Source organism: Colobus angolensis, unplaced genomic scaffold (assembly GCF_000951035.1).
Source record: "Colobus angolensis palliatus isolate OR3802 unplaced genomic scaffold, Cang.pa_1.0 Scaffold57, whole genome shotgun sequence".
Lineage (NCBI taxonomy): Eukaryota > Metazoa > Chordata > Mammalia > Primates > Cercopithecidae > Colobus > Colobus angolensis.
In genome coordinates this window covers 9,489,916-9,512,141 of record NW_012119265.1, presented here as the reverse complement: position 1 = coordinate 9,512,141, position 22,226 = coordinate 9,489,916, and the positions used below count along the sequence as shown (strand labels likewise).

At 36.2% G+C, this 22,226-nt stretch overlaps 1 protein-coding gene across 4 annotated transcripts in view; it reads right to left on the bottom strand.

The window, feature by feature from the left end:
* The window catches only part of SLC38A6 (solute carrier family 38, member 6), a 96,686-nt gene that overhangs the window by 26,882 nt on the left and 47,578 nt on the right, over positions 1-22,226 (bottom strand). For 2 of the 4 annotated variants that reach the window (XM_011961943.1, XM_011961946.1), the window contains exons 8-15: positions 21,887-21,945; positions 15,721-15,786; positions 15,429-15,482; positions 13,513-13,592; positions 12,768-12,868; positions 8,426-8,550; positions 7,123-7,267; positions 6,920-7,014 (exon numbers count right to left, since the gene is read on the bottom strand). In XM_011961943.1, the coding sequence (XP_011817333.1) occupies positions 6,920-7,014; positions 7,123-7,267; positions 8,426-8,550; positions 12,768-12,868; positions 13,513-13,592; positions 15,429-15,482; positions 15,721-15,786; positions 21,887-21,945 (725 nt within the window). Of the gene's footprint in view, positions 1-5,011; positions 5,014-6,466; positions 6,743-6,919; positions 7,015-7,122; positions 7,268-8,425; positions 8,551-12,767; positions 12,869-13,512; positions 13,593-15,428; positions 15,483-15,720; positions 15,787-21,886; positions 21,946-22,226 lie in introns of those variants that run through there. The other 2 variants (XM_011961944.1, XM_011961947.1) reach the window with 2 other exon arrangements.

The window sequence follows — 22,226 nt, the reverse complement described above, 5'->3', positions numbered from 1 at the left end:
CGCGCACACACACACACACACACACACACACACACACACACACACACACACACACACCCCAAAAGATTTCCAGACCTTGGGTGTTTAAAGGGCCTTCACACAGTAAATCAACCTACTGCTGTCTTGTTTTCTCTGCAACCAGACTGAAATAATATAGCACCAGCAGAGGTGTGAATTACCCCCATTCATCTTAATGGAGTGTTAACTTCAAAGGCTTGTTTTAACCATTTAAATGCTAAGCTCATGAGTAAACATTCTGTTAAAAAAAAAAAAGTACAATTTAAACATTCACCCTCAACATACGAAAGTAATTTATAGTCTTGGCACTTCGTCTTTTAATTTAGCAAACAAGTCTCCAAATGTTAGAAAAGTATATATTTTCTGCTTTACTTAGTTTCATTTTAAACAGTTATTACCTAATAAATTATGAACATTAAGCCCATAATGAGAAGGCCCATATTTCCCAGGAAAAATTCTGAGGAGCACTTGAATAAGGTTTTTTTGGTAATCTTGCTTGAAGGGGGCACTGATCTCACCAGCCATCTTATTAACTTCATCTAAATGCACAGAGAAAATTGTGACTCAAAACAGGCAACTAGATAAGGCAGAACATTAAAGTAAAATAAAAATGAATACTTGCACAAATAATTTTTCTTGCTACTAAGTTTTGTGCAGAGTGTTCAATAGATTGTCCCTTTGCAAAACCTCCCATGATCCTATCTCATGAGCAGGTGACAAATGTATTAATTGATGCCCAGCTGTCATCACACTTAACAATTGCCCCAGGGGGCATCCTTGCATCTGTTGCAGATTTAGGGTTATTTTGGTATTGCTGGAGTTAGACTTATTTAAGCAGCTGCACACCTATCTGTATTTGGATCCATAATGTCATAAACAGAAAAAGAGGGTACGAGTAGTAGGATATTGGACTGACTGGCTCTGGCTGACCTGAAGCCACATGGGAGGCCATGTCTGGCTGTGCTCTGGGACCATTCTAAGTGCCTAGTTTCAGGAAGGCATTATTAGTAGGAGAGTACAGCTGGGGTAAACTGTGGGAAAGCACTAAAAACGTGCACTTGGGGCCAGTTCCCCTGTGAGTGAAGGCTAGAGAAAGATTCTGAAAATAATTGTCATGCAAGATGAAGAAATTCAAGATATGTTTCCATGTCCTTAGTGGAAAGCAAATTCATTTCATTGGTCTAGAAAAGGGAATGGACAAAGGGGATAAACATTTAATCTATCAAAAGAGTCTGTTTTGGTCTGCACCTAATTTATGGAGAGCATTCAATTCTATCAATATGATCCTGTATAATAGGCATTAACTCCACTTTATAGATGTGAACATGGAGGCTTTAGAGGCTACGTAGTGTGCCTTTCACTGAGACTTGAATCCAAGTCTTTCTAACCCAAGAGCTTTGGTCTTTTACCATTATACTACGCTGTTCTCCAGTTGCCAAATAAGTATCCAGATCTTCTCAAAAAAGAAGCTCAGTTGTCAATTTTTCGGCTTATTTCCTACGTGAGAAGCAAAGGGGCACCTGCAAAAGTGTGTATTTCCATATATGAAAACTGGCACTTGGCATGCAATTCTCTACTTTACATGTGTACTGGGGTAGGATTACATTTTTACTGATACACCCTGGCTTTGGTAGGCTGCTAACAATGTGTCCTTTATGTAGAATTTCCTGGGAGCAGAGCCCTAAGTTCTGGTTCCTAACCCGAAATAAGCCATGTCAATGAGAAGCTGCAATGATTTATAACCTCCAAACAAAATATTATAGAAATGATCAATATTTTGTCTCTGTTTGCCAAGTAGAATGTTGCCTGTTTTTGTGACCAACTAAGAAAACTCAGAGAAAGGACTTTCAAGTACACAGCCAGTCATCACAGGTCTATCTCATAATGAACAGAAGAGGAAAGTTTTTAGATAGGATTTACAGGGAGGGCAAAACACCATGTAGAACAATCTCAGTTTTGTTATTAGTGACTGATGCTGACAACATTAAACCATAGCTAAGAATCTATTTTGTATATAAATTTAATACACTGATTTCTTAAAACAAACAAAGATTGACCCAATATATTTAAGAACATTTAAACACTTCTTCTCTTTGAAAGACACTGTTAAGAGAATAAAACAGCAAGCCACAAAAAAAAAAAAATCTTTGCAAAACACATTTAAAAAACAGAAATTGGCTGGGCATGGTGGCTTATGCCTGTAATCTCAACACTTTGGGAGGCTGAGGTGGGTGGATCACTTGAGGTAAGGAGTTTGCGACCACCCTGGCCAACATGGTGAAACCCCATCTCTACTAAAAATACAAAACTTAGCTGGGTGTGGTGGCATGCGCCTGTAATTCCAGCTACTCGGGAGGCTGAGGCACTAGAATTACTTGAACTCAGGATGCAGAGGTTGCAGTGAGCTGAGATTACACCACTGAACTCCAGTCTGGGTGACAGAAGTGAGACTCTGTCTCAAAAAACCAAACCAAAACAAACAAAAACCCCCTAAGAAATATAAAATATAAAAAGAATGCTTAAAAGTCAACAATGAGAAAACAATTAAAAAATGGTGGTGTGTGCCTGCAGTCCCAGCTACTCAGTATGCTGAGGCACTAGCATCATTTGAGCCCAGGAATTCAAATCCAGCTGGGGTAACATAGCAAGACCCAGTCTTTTTTAAAAAAAAAAAAAAAAGACAAAAGAGAGTTGAGCTAAACAGATACTTCACCAAACAAAACAAAAAGATGGTAAAAATACATATGAAAAGATGCTCAATATCATATTAGGGAACTGCAAACTAAAACAATGAGATACCACTACCTGCCAATTAGAATGGCGAAAATCTAAAACACTGACACCACAGAAACTCTTACTGTTGTCTGGAATATAAAATGTTACAGCCATTTTGGAAGGTAGTTTGGCAATTTCTCATAAAACTAAATATATTCTTACCATACAATGTAGGAACTGTGCTCCATAGTATTTACCCAAATAGGCTGGACATTATGTCTACACAAAAATCTACACAGGGGCTGGGCACCGTGGCTCATGCCTGTAATCCCAGCACTTCGGGAGGCCGAAGTGGATGGATCACCAGATGTCAGGAGTACAAGACCAGCCTGGCCAACATGGTAAAACCCCATCTCTACTAAAAATAGAAAAAAATCAGCCAGGCGTAGTGGTGGTGCCTGTATTCCCAGCTACTCGGGAGGCTGAGGCACGAGAATCGCCTGAACCTGAGAGGTGGAGGTTGCAGTGAGCCGAGATCACACCACTGCACTCCAGCCTGGGTGACAGAGTGAGACTTTGTCTCAAAACAAAACAAAAAAACCTGCACACGAATGCTTAGAACAGCTTTATTTGTAATTGCAAAGACTTGGAAGCAACCAAGAGATCTTTCAACAGGTGAATGGATAAACAAACTGTGGTACATCCATACAATGGAATACTATTCAGTGCTAAAAAGAAAGGAGCTATTAAGCCACAAAAAGACACAGAAGAAACTTAATTGCATATTGGTAAATGAAATAAGCCAGTCTGAAAATGATACATACTGTATGATTGCAACTATATGACATTTTGGAAAAGACAAAACTACGGACACAGTAAAACGATCAGTGGAAATGTACAAAGAAGAGCAGGTACTATTCCTACAGAAACCACTCCAAAAAAATTGAGGAGGAGGGACTCCTCTTCAACTCATTCTATGAGGCCAGCATCACCTTGATACTAAAACCTGGTAGATACACAATAAAAAAAGAAAACTTCAGGTCAATATCCTTGATGAATATCGATGCAAAAAGCCTCAACAAAATACCTGCAAACTGAATCCAGCAACACATTAAAAGTTAATCCACCATGATCAAGTACACTTATATGAGATGCAAGGGTGGTTCAACATATGCAAATCAATAAATGTGATTCATCACATAAACAGAACTAAAAACAAAAACCACTGATCATCTCAATAGATGCAGAAAAGGCTTCTGATAAAATTCAATACCCCTTCATGTTAAAAGCTCTCAACAAACTAGGTATTGTAGGAACATATCTCAAAATAATAAGAGGCATCCATGACAAACTCACGGCCAACATTATACTGAATAGACAAAAGCTGGAAGCATTTCCCTTGAAAACTGGCATAAGATAAGGACACCCTCTCTCACCACTCCTATTCAACATAGTATTGGAAGTCCTAGCCAGAGCAGCCAGGCAAGAGAAAGAAAGAAAGGACATCCAAACAGGAAGAGAGGAAGTCAAACTATCTCTGTTTTTAGATGACATGATTCTATATCTAGAAAAGTCTCCACCCAAAAGCTCTTTTAGCTGATAACTTCAGCAAAGTTTCAGGATATAAAATTGATATACAAAAATTACTAGCATTCCTATATACCACCAGTAGCCAAACTGAGAGCCAAATCAGGCAATCCCATTCACAACTACCACAAAAAGAATAAAATACCTAGGAATATAGCTAACCAAGGAGGTGAAAGATTTTTACAATGAGAATTATCAAACACTGCTTAAAGAAATCAGAGAAGACACAAACAAATGGAAAAACATTCCATGTTCATGGATAGGAAGAATCAATATCATTAAAATGGCTATACTGGCCAAAGCAATTTACAGATTCAATGCTATTCCTATCAAACTACTAATGACATTCTTCACATAACTAGATAAAACTATTTTAAAATTCATATGGAACCAAAAAAGGGCCTGAATAGCCAAGGCAATCTTAAGCAAAAAGAACAAAGCTGGAAGTACCACATTAACCCACTTCAAACTATGCTACAGGACTACAGGAACTAAAACAGTATGGCAATGGTACAAAAACAGACACATAGACCAATGGAACTGTACAGAGATCCCAGAAATAAGGCCACACACCTATGACCATCTGATCTTCAACAAAGCTGACAAAAACAAGCAATGGGGAAAAGACTCACTATTCAATAAATGGTGCTGGAATAACTGGCTAGCCATATGCAGAAGACTGAAGCTGTACCCCTTCCTTATACCATATATAAAAATCAACTCAGGATGGATTAACGACTTAAACGTAAAACCCAAAACTTTAAAAACCCTGGAAGACAACCTAGGCAATACCATCCCGGACACAGGAACGGGCAAAGATTTCATGACAAAAGCACCAAGCAATTGCAACAAAAGCAAAAATTAACTGACAAATGAGATCTAATTAAATTTAAGAGCTTCTGTACAGCAAAAAAAACTATCATCAGAGTAAACAGCCTACAGAATAGGAGAAAATATGTGCAAACTATACATCCAACAAAGGTCTAATATTCAGCATCTATGAGGAATTTAAACAAATTTACAAGAGAAAAACAAACAATCCCATTAAAAAGTGGGCAAAGGACATGAACAGACACTTCTCAAAAGAAGACATACATGCTGCCAACAAGAACATTAAAAAGCTCAGTATCACTGATCATTTAGAGAAATGCAAATCCAAACCACAAGGAGATTATCATCTCATATCAGTCAGAATGGCTATTATTAAAAAGTCAAAAAATAACAGATGCTGGTGAGGTTGCGGACAAAAGGGAACACTTACACACTTTTGGTGGGAGTGTAAATTAGTTCAACAATTGTGGAAGCAGTATGATGATTTCTCGAAGAGCTAAAAGCAAAACTACCATTCATCCCAGCAATCCCATTACTGAGTATACACCACAAGGAACATAAATTATTCTACCATAAAGACACATGCACACAAATGTTCACTGTAGCACTATTCACAATAGCAAAGACATGGAATCAACCTATATACCATCAATGACAGACTGGATAGGGCAATGATGGACAGAAAATATGGTACATATACACCATGGAATACTATGCAGCCATAAAAAAAATAAGATCATGTCTTTTGCAGGAACATGGATGGAGACGGAGGCTTTTATCCTTAGCAAACTAACACAGGAAAAGAAAACCAAATATTGCATGTCTTCATTTATATGTGAGAGCTAAATAATAAGAACTTATGAACACAAAGGAAAAAACAACTTGGGCTTGTGGGTAGAGGGTGGGAGGAGGGAGAGGAGCAGAAAAGTAACTAATGGGTACTGGGTTTAATACCTGGGTGATGAAATAATCTGTATAACAAACTCCTGTGACATAAGTTTACTTATGTAACAAACTTTCACTTGTAACCCTGAACCTAAAATAAAAGTTAAAAAAAAAATCAGTGGTTGCTAGTCGTTGCCAAGAATGAAACCTAAGGTAAACTATGAACTTTAGTTAATAATAATAGTTAATATTGGCTCATCAAATGTAACAAACGTACCATACGAACATGGGTTAATAATAGGGGAAACTGTATGTTGGCGTAAAAAGGTATATGTGAACTCTGTACTTTCTGTTCAGGATTTCTGCAAACATAAAACTACCATTAAAAATATTAATTTAAAAAACAAAAGATTGACCCAATATGTTTAAAAGCATTTCAAGTTTGTTTCTTTTTTTGATTAAAACTGCTATACTCTTACTTCCCCATACCCACTGCCATTTTGTTCTGCTTTTCTGTTAATATTTTTTATTAAAATGTTATTTTTCATCCAGGGTGTCTTCTAGAATAATTCATTCTTACATATAGAGGTACTTTATTCTTGTAAGAAGTAGGAAAATATTTCTTTTATTTGTTAATCCAATCAAAAATGATGAGTGCTAAACTAAAATTCCCAACCAAAATTCCAAAGATGAGCAAAACAAATGCCTGTAGAAACAAGAAAAAAGATAAAAAACACAATTATTTGTTAAGCCTCTACTCTCTGAAATAATGTATTTTATATTTTAAAATATATTGATTTTCTTGATGTATGTAAAATAATATAAACTGACAAACTATTTCTTAAAATAGAAGTCTTAAAAGAAAGAAATAAAAACAACCTACCCCGAATTTTTTCCACGAGAGAAAATCCTCTCTGCTAAGTTTAAGATAAAACAATCCTGGGAATATAAAAATCAAACATGTTGATGTACTGGCACCTTTAAATTGGAGGGAAAAAAAGAGAGGATATTGTTGGATTCAGATGTGAGGCTGGGTAACAATTTTATCAATTTTATTATGTGAACTTTTTGAAACAGAAAACTTACCAACTACACCAAATACATTTCTAATGTCAGGAACATATATTGCAAGTAAAACGATGATAATATTGAGTGCTAGAGTGATCAAAAAATGGCGAATCCACGAGAATGGAAAATTGGAGAAAAATATCATCATTACAGCTTTTCTGGCCTGTATTACAGAAAAAGAAACATATAGCAAAGAGGAAATGTCAAAGTCCAAATATTTGCTGAGAGAAACATATACAATAACCATGATATTTTTGCCTCCTACATCATTTAGATTCCAAAAATACAGCATAAACTATTATTATAAGGTGTTTATACACATAAACTGTTTATATACTAACGCTTTCTGTGTAAGCTTCATAAAAATACCTAGCTTTAATGCTAGAAAAAATTTTCACATGCAATTTTTTTAGGTTGCATAATTTTTTTAAATGACCAATAATACAAATATGAAAAAAATCTCAAAGAATCATTTTCATTAAATTCAACAGATTAAAAAAAAACAGACAATTTATAAAAGAAAAAGAAATCATGCCATGGGAAAGAAATATCACTTACTATTTTATTTTATATTATATGTTTTACAGCCTGTAAATATGAAAAAATAGTTCACTACACTTCCCACTGCTAAGGGAACAATAGGCGGTCACATCCCCAAAAAATTTATCCAGTCCCTGCTGTAATCTTGGCACTGCAGCCCACACAGGGAGGAGGCTTGAAGGCCTAGTTCTTACAAAACTCAGCGTTAGAGACTTAAGACATCCATGCAGATGCATTTATACCCAAAGCCTTTGTTCCCATTTTCTCAGAAATTCTTAAGACTCTTATGTATAGCAACCAGATGCAATGAAAATCTGTTTTGCCCCTTGAATTACAATTCTAGAGCAAATAAAATATTTTGATCAAGATTGAACTAGAATGCTTAAGTGAAAATAAATTTACAATAAACCAGAGGACCTTATTTTTGCTGACTTGACTTTTTCCTCTTCATGCACATTTTTTTTGAAAACAGAATACAGAATTAAAGAGGGGAAAAAACCCCAAAACTTTAGAAGAACTATAGTTTCTAAATTGGAAACAATGATGTGGGAGAACGGAAAGCTAAACTAAATCTCAAAAAGCACAAATTAGCTTAGTGGCTCACTGTTATTTTTATGCTTTCATGGGGCCATATGCAAGTATGAAGTCTTTGATCAATTACTTGACAAGTGAATAACATATACAAGACTAGATATGATTCAAGCATTCTATTCTGTAAAGAATGTGTTGCCCTATTAGGAAGCATCCATACTAGGCAACAAAACCCTTTAAGAGTACTTACAGGGAAGTGGATTAGAGGGACTGTCAAAAGCACAGCAAATAGTATGCATAACTTCACAGTCATGACAACAACATCATGTGGTAAGTATTTACTATAACCTTTTAGTAATTCTGACTCCACTTTGTCTGTAGATAAAATAATAAGGATTACATTATAAAGTACTCAGATATCAATAGTAAAAAAATTGTTTTCCTTTGCACTAATGGATGACAACAGGTTTTAGATTCCCATTACCAAATCCTGGCCTTTCCCCTAGCCTATGAAACAGAGACATTAATTAAATATCTTCTTGAAACCTAACACTCTTTTTCTTTTAATAAAAACCAGAACAACCAGAACCTCTAAAATTATAATATGACAATGAATATGTATACTAAATTATCTCTTTGGAACCTTTCCATAATCTAAGGGTTTGACCATTTGTGCTGTTTGTTTATAAAGTGCTTTCACATGTGTTGTTGAATTTAGTCCCTATAATAACAATATTAACACATAGGTAGGTCCAGAGGTGTTAAATGATTTGCCTAAGATCACATAACACAAAGCGGCAGTGCCATACACCTACTTCTTTTTGGTGCTAGAGCCAGTATCTTTTCCTCAATACCACAGTGTTTTCTAGAATCTCAGAGTTTGGTGCATGTTACATTTCATCTGTGGATTCATGTTTTAGATAAAAAAGAGAAGTGTTAGGGAAATGTCTTACTTAGTACGCCAGTGTGTGGTGGTCAGCAATAGGATTTATACATGCCAACCAAGCTTTGCTCCACAGTGTTCTTGCATTCTCACAATGTCTCCCTCACCTCAACTCAAGACAAGGTGAAAGAAGACTGAGGGTGCCAGAAACACTGGATATCAGTGTTTTGTGGGAAAGTATCAGTTTGTACTTAAAATAGAAGGGTGTTTTTAAATTTGAGAGTATTTTAGAAAGGATTCTTTGAGGGAAATCAACAACCAAAGGAAACATACCTCTGTTCTCAGGGAACTTTAAGAAGAGCTAAGATGAATACATATAGATATGACAAAAAGTGTGATACACACATGTAAGTGGCCAGAGAGTTCTAAACAAGAGCTATGGAGATTCTAAACTGTGATGACACAGAACATGTTTAAATCCCACCAGTTACTAGCAACTTAACTTCTCTGAGTCTCTCAGTTCCTACATCTTTAAAATGGGGATGGTAATATGCTGAACTATAGGGTTACTAAGAACATTACATGAGTCAATGCGTGTGTGCTGATGTTCAAAGATGTGGGGGGAGAGATTCTCTAGAAGCAAGGAGCAGCACAAACAAAAGCAAAGGGAATTTGCATCTGAGAAAATAAGTGGTCTAGTAAGTACTAGAGTGGATGAAACAGTGTGTGGGTGAGAGGGCTGGAAATGCATTTAAGACCTAGTAATACAGTTCTGCATGGTGTGGCCTCAATCTGCTAGGCCACAGAAATGCAACAATGACTTAGAAAGAACAGTGTATTATGATCTGAACTAAGCAGGAGTATGGATAGGAAGAAAAAGAGACCCCAAACAGGCGTAACAGTTACTGTTACAATCACTGAGAGGTAAAGAGAATCTGAACTAGACTAGTGATAATGGAAACAGGAGAGAAATGAATTGTCCAAAGTATCACAAACATACTTTAAACAATGTGGGATTTGGACTAAGTAGGAGACTAAGAAGAGCCAGGAAATCTGGATTCTTGTGAGTCTGTGAGATACTTGTGAGTCTTTGGAGAAATATGGCAAACTATTTTATTTCCATTTTCTGAATCATAAAATGAGCTATTAACACTTCTTGCTTAACAACCTCATAGACTTTTTAAATGGCCTGGTTATTATGCAACATTTGAGCATTGGCTTGGCTCACCAGAGGAACCCTTTTCTCTTTCTTTCACAGCTGTAATCAGAGCAAGTATCATTAACCTAGGTACATACCTATAGGTCCCTTTAATCTGACAAATTTTGAAATTAAGCTTTGGGAGCTCTGGATAAAAGGATCCAAAGCAGCTCCTGAATCTTGAAGAACTAGATTTATTATAAATTCAAAATAGATGTCACATGTCCACTTTCTACTTTCCCAGGATGAAAACCCTTCTTCTGAGCCAGTCACTCTGTGTTCTTAACTGAGCCATAACATATGTGAGGGATAGAGTACTGCATGCTTCCCCGGATTCAGACAAATCTCTACAAATCTCAGAAAGGGCCTAATGGTGCTCTGCAAGTTATATATGCCATTGAAGTCAGGAGGCGGTCCTGTTTAATACACATTGTCAAACAGGGTATTAAGTTTACAAAGATTATCACAAAGTAGCAGAAAGAACACTGGATTAGTATTCAGGACACCTGCCTTTAATTCTGTGACAGGTCACTTTGCCTCTCTGAGCTTTAGTTGCTCATCTGTAAAACGAATTAGAAGCCTGAAGTTGAGGCTAGCCCTTATGATAAGATCTCAGGTTCCATCAGCAATTTCTTCCTATGACACAAAGCTCCTGTTATCCTGATAGAAAGATATGATCAAGGGCTTTTCTTGGTTATGATTCACAATCCAAGAGCAAATCAATATCTGCCTCTTCTGTCTTTGGAGAAGAATTTACTTTTGTATCATTTATTCTCTCTCTCTCTCTCTTATTCATCCACCCATCTATCTGCCTACCTACCTACCATGTGATTTTCTTAGATGTGTATTTCTCCATTATATAAAATTTGCATACTCTGAAGAATTTGCATTGGTGGAGAAGGGATTAAATCAGAGACAACATAATGGCTTTACTTGATAACTAAGCAAATCCCTGTCTAGGAAACATGCCACCTACATGATGAAAACCTTTAGCCTTTGTGTTCAAGCAACAATGTTAGATAGATTACACATAGATACATACATAGATGGATGCCTACAGCTTAAGTGAGTCATATTTTTCCTAAAAGATCAATCACCTTAACAAAAACTTGGAATAAAGGAAATCTGGCTTCTACAGCACAGTTTCTGAGGAGACAGCACAGCAATAAAGGCACTGGTTTTGGAGAGAGACAAAACTAGATTCAAATCCCAATTCCACTATTAATTGGCTTCAAGTATCTGGTCTAATTACTCAACCTAAATGAACCTACACTTAGCTTGCAGAGTTGTTATAAGGATTAAGTTAGGCAGTAAATATAAAATACCTGACACTTGCTTAAATGTTAGCTCAATAAAGGTATTAGCTTCCATCCCTCCTCCACATCCCTTTCAATTTAATACAGCTACAGTTTAATACAGCTTCTAAGCACCTAATGGTGATTCATGTAACAATTTCTCAGCCAGCCTGGATATTGGCAAGCCATCTGAGGTTTCTTCCAGATAGTTATATTTATCCATAAGGAGAAGAAGGAGGTCAGTTTTTTTAGCCTTTTTCTCATTGCTGAGGATCCTAATAAAAGAAATATATAGCTATTCCACTATAAAAAACATATTTGGATCCCAAGAGACCCTGTTATAGTATCTTATTGACACAGAAAAGTCTTATTGAGTTCAAGTCTGTATAAAAACAAACAAACCCAACATCTAAAAATAAAGTTTATATATTTAAGTAATTTTGGTTTATTGATGATGAGCAGAAAAGTTTGACAATCTGTTTTAACTTTCTTTGTAGTGTCTCTAGCCGGCACTATGCTCACATTGGAAATAATGCTTTTCCTGATTGTGTACACAGAACTTTACTTTTTCTTGAGGTTCTTATCAGAAGAGGAAAAAAAAATCAACATACAAAGCAGACCATTTTTGTAAAAGAAAGAAAACACAATTTTATTTTTGTTGCATAAATTTAAAAGAACCTGTAAAAATAATTAAGGAGAAAGGTCATGGTGCATCATAGAATGCACATCTGCTGAATCCTGTGATAACTAGGTCTGAAGGCAGAGATGTCTGACATCTAAGTATACAGCTATAGTCCAGTGTAAAACCCTTTCCTTTCTCAACTTGTTCTTTTGCAATGAAGATGACTGACTCACCCAACCCCCACATTTCTGAATTAGACTAATATATTGAATTAAAAATTTAAGAAAAACAGAATCATTAAAATTGCACATTTTTTTCTTATAGGAAGAATCAATGTCCCTAAGCCTGATGTTTTACTTAAGTGTTTAAGAAAATTTTCATCAAAGAAGTCATTAATCTGAAACCTGAACTACCTTTCTAAAAGAAAGATAATCCAATTGTTTAGGCCTCAAGAACTACCACAGTTCTGCATTGTAATTTGGTGACCTGAACAAATTAACTTAGTAATAAAAGGCATAAGTAAAGTCTATACATTGGCGTGAGGCCATCTATGTAACTATTATTTTGTCATCTATAATTTTAAAATGTACTTACCATAAAAAGTGAGGTAGCCAAAGAGTGCAGATATAAAATAAATGAGAAAACTTAAAGCAATTGCTGTATTGGTAACATTCTGCATTCTTTTCTTTGAAGGACTAAAAGACAAAAATGGCAAAGGTAGAATAAGTGATCTGAATTATATATAAAGAAGCAAGTATGTCCTAAGCTCATAGAGAGAATTCCTCATTCAAGAACAACTTCATCAATAACCATACACTAGAATTCCTCATTTGAAATTAGTATACAAAAATTACGCTTCTCTTTTTTTTTTTTGAGACAGAGTCTCACTCTGTCGCCCAGGCTGGAATACAGTAGTGTGATCTTGGCTCACCGTAACCTCCACCTCCTGGGTTCAAGCAATTCTCCTGCCTCAGCCTCACGAGTAGCTGGGATTACAGGTGTCCGCCACCACATCCAGCTAATTTTTTTGTATTTTTAGTAGAGACGGGGTTTCACCATGTTGGCCAGGTTGGTCTTGAACTCCTGACCTCAGGTGATCCACCCGCCTCGGCCTCCCAAAGTGCTGGGATTACAGGTGTGAGCCAGCCTCAAAGATTACACTCGTAGGAAACATTCTCACCTTGAACAGAACTAACTCTAGTTTGTCTTGTTTTAAACTAACACTTAGGATCCACTGATGAGAGGAAAGGATTAATAAAAGAGAATGTCATTCAATCTGAAAGCCCTAGAGGTAAAAAGAAACACAATATATTTAAAATATTCCAGGATTCTATAGTACCTTTGAAGTTCACAGTATATGGGCAATATTGAGGTATGGCAGAGAAATGAAAAAGCCATGGTTGGTAAGGCATACGCACTCTGAAAAAAATTTTAAAAAGACAAAATTATTAAATGTCGCTCTACTGAAGCCATTATTTCATTTGACAAAAAACTCAGTTCTTTAAAAAATCAATTTGATTACATTTATTTCATCTTTAATGACTCCTCTCTTTATAAAATAAGAATTTTTTAAAAGAGAAAACACTTGTGATCACCAGCAAATATTTTATTTGAAGTGGGCTTGCCTGTACTAGCCAGAATATTTTTTGTTTGGTTTCCCATACCATGTTGCTTTTACTACAATCACTACTTTTACATTATCTGGATAAGATTTTAAGAATTACATAAGATAAATAATATTTAAATGAGATAAAATAACATTTTAGAAATGTTCTTTTTTAATTCTTAGTCTTCTAAATGTATGCACCATTTAAACGTATCTTTTTACTCTAAGCAGCACTAATAGTTAATACTCTTGAACCTGCTTTCATGAACTTAATCCAAGGGAATACCAAAAATATTAATCACATTTTAATATTGCCAGTATCTTTGATTAGGATCTCTTTCAATGGGAATGAATATCATTTATTCTAGACCTACAAATTCTTAAGAGATCCAATGTAATATACAAGTATAAGGTTTTGTTTTGTTTTTATTATTAGAATACTTAAGAGTCAGAGTAAAGCAAAAGAAGTTATCATTTAAGTGAAAATACCATCTTTACCAAATAGAAGATGGTGATCTATTTTTTCATTTCTGCTCTAAAAAAATTTCCACTTAACTAACTTTAGGCTCTTAAACAAAAGAAATTCCAGAAATGAAGACCTATCTTGGGACAAAATGCCTAGAGTCTTAAAATATCTGAAGGGATTTAGGAGAGAGGAAGTTGTAGTGTTTCCTGAGGCTGGACTAGGAAAATGAGAGTTTAATTCACAAATTCTCTATTTCATATATTGCTCAATTTCCTGGCTTGTCAATTATCCTACCTAGATCTTTAAGGCACCTGGAGGTCTTTACCATGTAAAAGATTTGGTAATCTCCCTTTTGGACCAGAGAGATATTTCTCATTTAAAAACTAGAGATAAAAAGGAAAATTCTGCATGGTGAAGTAACCACGCCAACATTCTACAGTAATAGAGTTGTACATGAGCAGGGGGGATTCTAGCATGTGGGACCTATCCAAAATAGCATTTCAGCAGAGTCAGAAAGTATAGACGAAGAAGCTTGCAGCAACAGGGAAGACTTTGAGCTTTTCTAGAGTGGTAAAGCAGAGACTATCCATGTCACAGTTCTTGTCTCCTCTGCTGATGCTTAGGGGCTCTTACAGGCATTTCCAGTATCCTACAGCTCTTAGAGAAGGCAAAGGGACTTGGTCTCCTAGTCTCGACTCCTGGCATCATAAATTTCAACTTTGGAATGTTGGCCAGAAGATATATTGGCAGTGCTCAATCCCTAGTCCAATGATGACGCTGTTTAGCTACAGACCAAGGCTCTACTCACAAGGGAAGAGTTTTTGATATAATTGGCTATTTAGCTTTACAAGTCCAGAGGGCAACAGGAAGTCTGTATACACAGAGGACCTTATTGGCCAGACCAGACATTCGGTAAATCTGTTCTTTTAGGCAGAGGCCCATTTAAAACAGGCTCCATTTAAAGGCATGCCAGGGGAAAAAAAAAAAAAAAAAGGTGGCTGTTTCATAATAGGCCACCCTGTGTTAAATAATAGTATTCTTCTGGTAGGCAATCCTATACTTAGCACTTTCATGAAAATTAATTAGTTACAGGTACAAAGACCTAAGAGACCCTGTTACACAAACCTCTTAAAACTTGAAATGTGAAAAATCAACTAAAAGTATCTGTTAATAACTTACACACCTCTTTGGAGAAATGAAAGAGTTTTGGCTTACAATCATCTGTAGCATTTGAAATCTGTTAAAGAGTATTGAGGGGAAAAAGAGAAACCAACAGCCATTAAATTTCAGAATATATCAATAAAAATGATGAATTTATTATTACTAGGCTTTCAAATCAAAGTATTTCAAAACAAAGTTCTAAAATGCAATATAGCCATTACTTTTTCATTAATCAGAAAAGAATCATTAGTCTTTCTTTTCTTTTTAGTTTAAAATAAAAAGGAAGAAACTGAAAAGAAAATATAAGCTATTACCTGGAAGCATTTCTCTACATAATTTAATGTCAGAGGACAAGGGATGGACCATTTTTTAATTATTACCTAAAAAAGTAAACAGAATCAGCACTCAGATCATTTCTTATAAAACGAATAAGAAACTGAATTTAAATAGGTCAGTATCATTTCAATTAATCTCATACCATATTAAATCAGATGCTAATAGAAGAGTCTCTGCTTCTGTGACTTTTCCTGGTTAGAATGGGGTCAACATTTAACAAGGTCACCTGTGGCAGGGAGGGGGTTGGAGACTGCAGGGTGTTAAGTAGAGATCTTCCCCATTAAAGACTAAGGGTACTCTTGTGTCAACTTTCAAAATTCCAACATCATCAAGGCATTTTTTTTTAAGTGCAACTAAAAATAGGAACATGATGTTTTCAGTGACTGTCATATAGGAATATGGTTATTTGTGGAGTAGGTATTAGTGAATAGAGAAACATTTAATAGCAGTTTACGGAAAGGCCACAGGAAGAAAGAAGTAGAGACGTTATACACAGGAGGAGCTCAGGGATTTCTGAGGTACGCATTAAGTGCTGCCCCTCCTTACTTTTACAGATTTGAATTATTTTTGGCGAATGTGGAGAAAGCTGGCTAGAATAAGAGCATATAGCTAGGGAACTCCAGCTGGTAAAAAAAAAAAAAAAAACAACATTAAAATAAATCCAGAGGGATGCTGTTTCCCAGAATTAATCAATGAAAATGTTTCACGTTTTTACTCTTAATTGTGGCCATCCTGTTATTAGACCTATAGCTGTGGCTTTGTCAATATTACCATTGTTGCTGTTGTTTCAGGGCACATAATTACTCTGTAAATGTTTGCTCCAGGCTGAATCCCAGTGCACAAAGGGACAAGAAAGTATAAAGTATTTGTCCTTTGTAGGAGATCAATACGTAAACACTATTTCTATTCCTACTTTGTATTTACCTAGTTTTGGATTTTGACTTATTTATTTATTTATTTATTTATTTATTTGAGACTGAGTCTCGCTCTGTCGCCTGGGCTGGAGTGCAGTGGCCGGATCTCAGCTCACTGCAAGCTCCGCCTCCCGGGTTCACACCATTCTCCTGCCTCAGCCTCCCAAGTGGCTGGGATTACAGGCGCCCGCCACCTCACCCGGCTAGTTTTTTTTTGTATTTTTTAGTAGAGACGGGGTTTCACCGTGTTCGCCAGGATGGTCTCGATCTCCTGACCTCGTGATCCGCCCGTCTCGGCCTCCCAAAGTGCTGGGATTACAGGCTTGAGCCACCGCGCCCGGCGGATTTTGACTAATTTAATCAAAACTTTACACAGTGATAAAACAAATATAAGGCAAACGCATACTTTTAGGATTAAGTTAAGGAGTGAACTAAAGAATCACTTTTAATTAAAAAACTCACCAAGAAAAAAATTACTGTATAAAGATAAACTAGACAAGTTGCTTTGACATTTCTAGGTAAGTTTTCAATATGACATAAAATGAAACAGTCAACTTACCAAAAGGAAATAACAAAATCAAAAGCAATAATCTCACCATCATTATCTTGATAGGTTTTCCAAAAAAAAAAAAAAAAAGGGTGAGGGTGATGAGGATGGGGTGAGGGTGAAACTGCTCCAAATTCAGTTTCTTTTCTTGTTTTTTAAGACAGGGTCTCATTCTGTCACCCAGTCTGGAGTGTAGTAACAGAATCTCAGCTCACTGCAACCTCCACCTCCCAGGCTCAAACCATCCTCCCACCACAGCCTCTCAAGTAGCTGGGACTACAGGTGCGTGGCCATCACACCCAGCTAATTTTTGTGTTTTTTGTAGAGACGAGATTTTGCCAGTTGCCCAGGCCGAACTCCTGGGCTCAAGTGATCTGCCTGTCCCAGGCTCCCAAAGTGCTGGGATTACAGGTGTGAGCCACTGCACGGGCCCAAATTCAGTTTCTTATATTTTCCCCTTACTAACAATGGTAGTGTTGGCAGAAAGAAACATTTACTGAGGACTTGCTGTGCACCATGTACCTTGATAAATTCTGTATGTGAGCTGCCTCATTTATCAGTTGTTATTTCTTAAGCTTTCAAATCAAAATATTTCAAAGCAATGCTCCAAAATGCAATATTATCATTAATTTTTATTAATTAGAAAAAAATAAGTAGTAGCCTGATTTTATATTAATAGTTTAGTTACTACAGCTAATTTCTCTGCAAAGATCCATCCCAACTCCACGCCTGCATGGTGGTATGGGGTGGATAGAGATGATGTTCCACAGAGCAGAAGTACAGAACGGGAGTGAAACGAGACCCAATAACAAAGAGAAAAGACTAACAGGAAGTCCTTGCTCAGGTTGGTTAGAAGATGTCTTGGGGTTGGAATGACAAAGCAAAAAGGAGATTAAGTATTAAAAATATTTGTTCACTTGCACAAAAGGCCTCCCTTCCTGCTCTCTGCTCTAAGCCCTTTGTATCTTCTGTGGCTCAACTCAACTCAAGTTGTATTTCCTTTAAAATCCTCCTTTACTCTAGCTCTCAGTGAGCCTTCTCTTCTCTCAACTCTTGAGACTCTTATTCTGAAGCAAATATATCAATACTTAATTATATATTGCACACATTGTTCTCTATGTTTGAAAAGAAATTTATCTCCCCTACTAGATTGGCAGATCCTTAAGACTAGTGTCCAGTTAAATTTCCACACCCTATAATGTCTAACATAGTGTTCAGCAGAAGGAAAGCTTCTGACTAAAATCCATTTAAATAATTCTCTATTTCAGGCCAGTGCAGTGGCTCACACCTATAATCTCAGCATTTTGGGAGGCCAAGGTGGGAGGATCGCTTGAATACACGAGTTAAAGACTAGCCTGGGCAACATAATGAGACTCTGTCTCTACAAACATTTAAAAAAAAATTATCTGACCGGGCGCGGTGGCTCACGTCTGTAATTCCAGCACTTTGGAAGGCGAGGCGGGCGGATCACGAAGTCAGGAGATCAAGACCATCCTGGCTAACATGGTGAAACCCCCCGTCTCTACTAAAAATACAAAAAATTAGCCGGGCGTGGTAGCGGGTGCCTGTAGTCCCAGCTACTGGGGAGGCGGAGGCAGAAGAATGGCGTGAACCCAGGAGGCGGACCTTGCAGGGAGCCGAGATGGCGCCACTGCACTCCAGCCTGGGAGACAGAGCGAGACTCTGTCTCAAAAAGAAAAAAGAAATTATACAGGCATGGTGGCATGCGGCTGTCGTTCTAGCTACTCAGAAAGCTGATGCAAGGGAATCACTTAAGCCCAGGAGTTTGAGGCTGCAGTGAGCTATGATCATGCCACTGCACTCCAGTCTGGGTGACTGGAGAAAGAGATTCTGTCTCTTAAAAAAAAAAGTTGTCTAATTGGATTACTGACTTATTAAAACTGCTTAGAATACTAATCTGCACTAAATATAGAACTGTTAGAACAAATGGTAATTCGTTTGTGTTCTAAAATACACCAAAAAAAAGTAAATTTACCAAAAAAGGTAAATCCATCTTGGTATCATTCTGAGGCACTGATAAAATTTATTTTTAAAATTGTAAAATATTTTAGAGGGGGCAAAAATTTAGGTTAAATTTTTTAAATGAAAATCAGATCTGGGAGAACAGATAAAATATAGGTTTTAATTTATATTATTCAAAGAATATAAGAAAATAATAGTTTCTGAACTGATTTTTTAAAAATGTGATATAAATACTATACATATTTACAAATACATATTGACAAAAATAATAAATGAAAAATTGGTATCCTTCCAAAATTCTGGGTTACTATACATACGTTTCCTTTTCCTAACCACTATGTATTTTAAAAGCTAACATTCAGATAATCTAAAATAAACACGGCAGCTGGGCATGGTGGCTCACATCTGTAATTCCAGCACTTTGGGAGGCCGAGGTGGGTGGATCACTTGAGGTCAGGAGTTCAAGACTTGCCTGGCCAACATGGTGAAACCCTATCTCTAGTAAAAAAAAAAAAAAAAAAAAAAAAAATTAGCATGCACCTGAAATCCCAGCTACTTGGGAGGCTGAGTCAGGAGAATTGCTTGAACCCGGGAGGTGGAAGTTGCAGTGAACTGAGATCGTGCCACTGTACTCCACCCTGGGCAACAGAGGAAAACTCTGTCTCTAAATAAATAAATAATAAAATAAACATGCCAATTAAAAAGAGTATTTAAAAAAGCATACAGGGCTGGGCGCAGTGGCTCAAGCCTGTAATTCCAGCACTTTGGGAGGCCGAGACGGGCGGATCACAAGGTCAGGAGATCCAGACCATCTTGGCTAACACGGTAAACCCCCTCTCTACTAAAAAAAAACAATACAAAAAGCTAGCCGGGCGAGGTGGCGGGTGCCTGTAGTCCCAGCTACTCGGGAGGCTGAGGTAGGAGAATGGCGTGAACCCAGGAGGTGGAGCTTGCAGTGAGCTGAGATCAGGCCACTGCACTCCAGCCTGGGCGATGGAGCGAGACTTTGTCTCAAAAAAAAAAAAAAAAAAAAAAAGCATACAGAGTGTTCTTCATTGCCCCACTGTAGATTAAATTTAAACTGTGCTCACAGGTAAAAATCTGAGCACATGGTTTATAAGGTATTACAATAAATGTAGAATATGGGTATTATTTCCATATGACTGCTACAGTAGAAATCTGCATTGAATTAAAAAGTATCTGTCATGACAGAAACAAAACTGCAGTAGACATATCATATCAATACATTTAATCTGCTTTAAGCTATTGGCTATGAAAACTAAATTACTCCTACCTATGCAATGATTGCATTGTCAATTATCTGTGAGAGAAAAATTCAGTATGTTATCTACACTGACTCTCTTTAATATCCATACATTCATTTGCATATGCAGGCCACTTCTAACCACACTTCTCAACAATCAAATTATGATGGAAATATTTAGTTTTTTTCTTTTTCAGTATGGAGCCTACAAAGTGTATGTTCAATTTACTTATTTGTAAGATGTAAGTCAGACAACTGCAGAGAGAAGAGGAGGAATGATTTTAATGTTGTTAAATTCAACAAATGATTAAATGCAAACATTGTTAAATGTTTTTAGTTTTAAGAGCATTCAATAGAGGATAAATGCTTATATACACTAAAATCAGAGTCACTTCCACTTTGTTTAAATAATTTAAAGTTATTTTATCCCTGTGTCTCAGAAGATAGCTTAGCCTAAGTTAAATGCACCCTGGGTTGTTTTGACAGCTTTGAAATCTGGCTCTATAATATGGCTTAACTACTGATGTGCTGCCCTGGTCTTACATATGGCTGTTTTCTTTCATGCATTTTCAAAAACAAGAAAGAGTTGAACCAAGCTCATGAAAAGCTCATTTGGACATGTATATTCTTGGAACGTTAAAAATGTTTAATTCTACTTAAGGTTTGACATTTAGATACTGATTATGGAATAAACTGCTATACAAAGAAAAAAAGACTTAAAAAATTTCACACAAAGGTACTATCTTTAGAATGTTAAGATGTTTTAGAAGAATTCAAACGAAATAAATTTAAATTATTTTATCTTTATATTATTTTATAATATCAAAATAAGTTAAATTTGTCATCTGACAATTTTATATAATAAAAATGAGCTAATTAAAACATAAGGAATATATCCCACATGTGAAGAAAAATATTTATTTGCAGCAGTGTTTTTATGAGAATTTATCTATGCTGAATAAACCAGACAAAATAGGAGAATTCAGGCAATCCAGTTCTTACTAGATCTCCTCAGTGTAGTCCCAGAAGCTCTGTTTATTTCATTAATGGAATAAAGTTTCAAGATTAAGATGACTAGTCTCAAATAGATTTTACAGATTAGAACCAGACTGATTCTTCATACAATATGGTACAGGAATAAATTTATACGCTTACACAAAGAATTATACTCCATCTAAGATTGTAACAGAATTGGCATGCTCTCCTCTCTAGTTAACCACAAGAAATGCTGAATTTGAAATGCTGTTCTACCTAAGCCCCTTCAAAATAGATACAATGAAGGAAATAATTTAATGGAACAAAAGTGCTTTTAATAACACAATGAAATAAAATGAGATATCCTTCCCAACACAAAACAGTTAAAAGTAAGAAAGACATTAACACAATGAGTCCAATTTTAGTGAGGAGATAAGCAATGTATTATATTTTAAACTTACCACAAGAGCAAAGAACATCATAAAGAAAAATGATAAACTACTTGTGTAGCCAAGAAAGCCTGTAAAGTAACAGTAAAATGAAAAGCAATTTATAAGGAAAGTGATTTTAACGTACAACTAAAACTATACATCTTAGGCATGTTTTCTATTACAGTGGTTGGTATCTGGGGCTTAGAGCTCAGAATAACAACATTCCAACTATCTGTCACAGATCATTTATGTAGCTCTGTACAGCAGAATTGGAACTGGCTTACCACTAATGGTACACTGTAAGGAAAGGCTGCTCTTTAATGTTCCGCCGTAAAGATTTTATTTTAGTGGGGCAGACAAAATACTACTG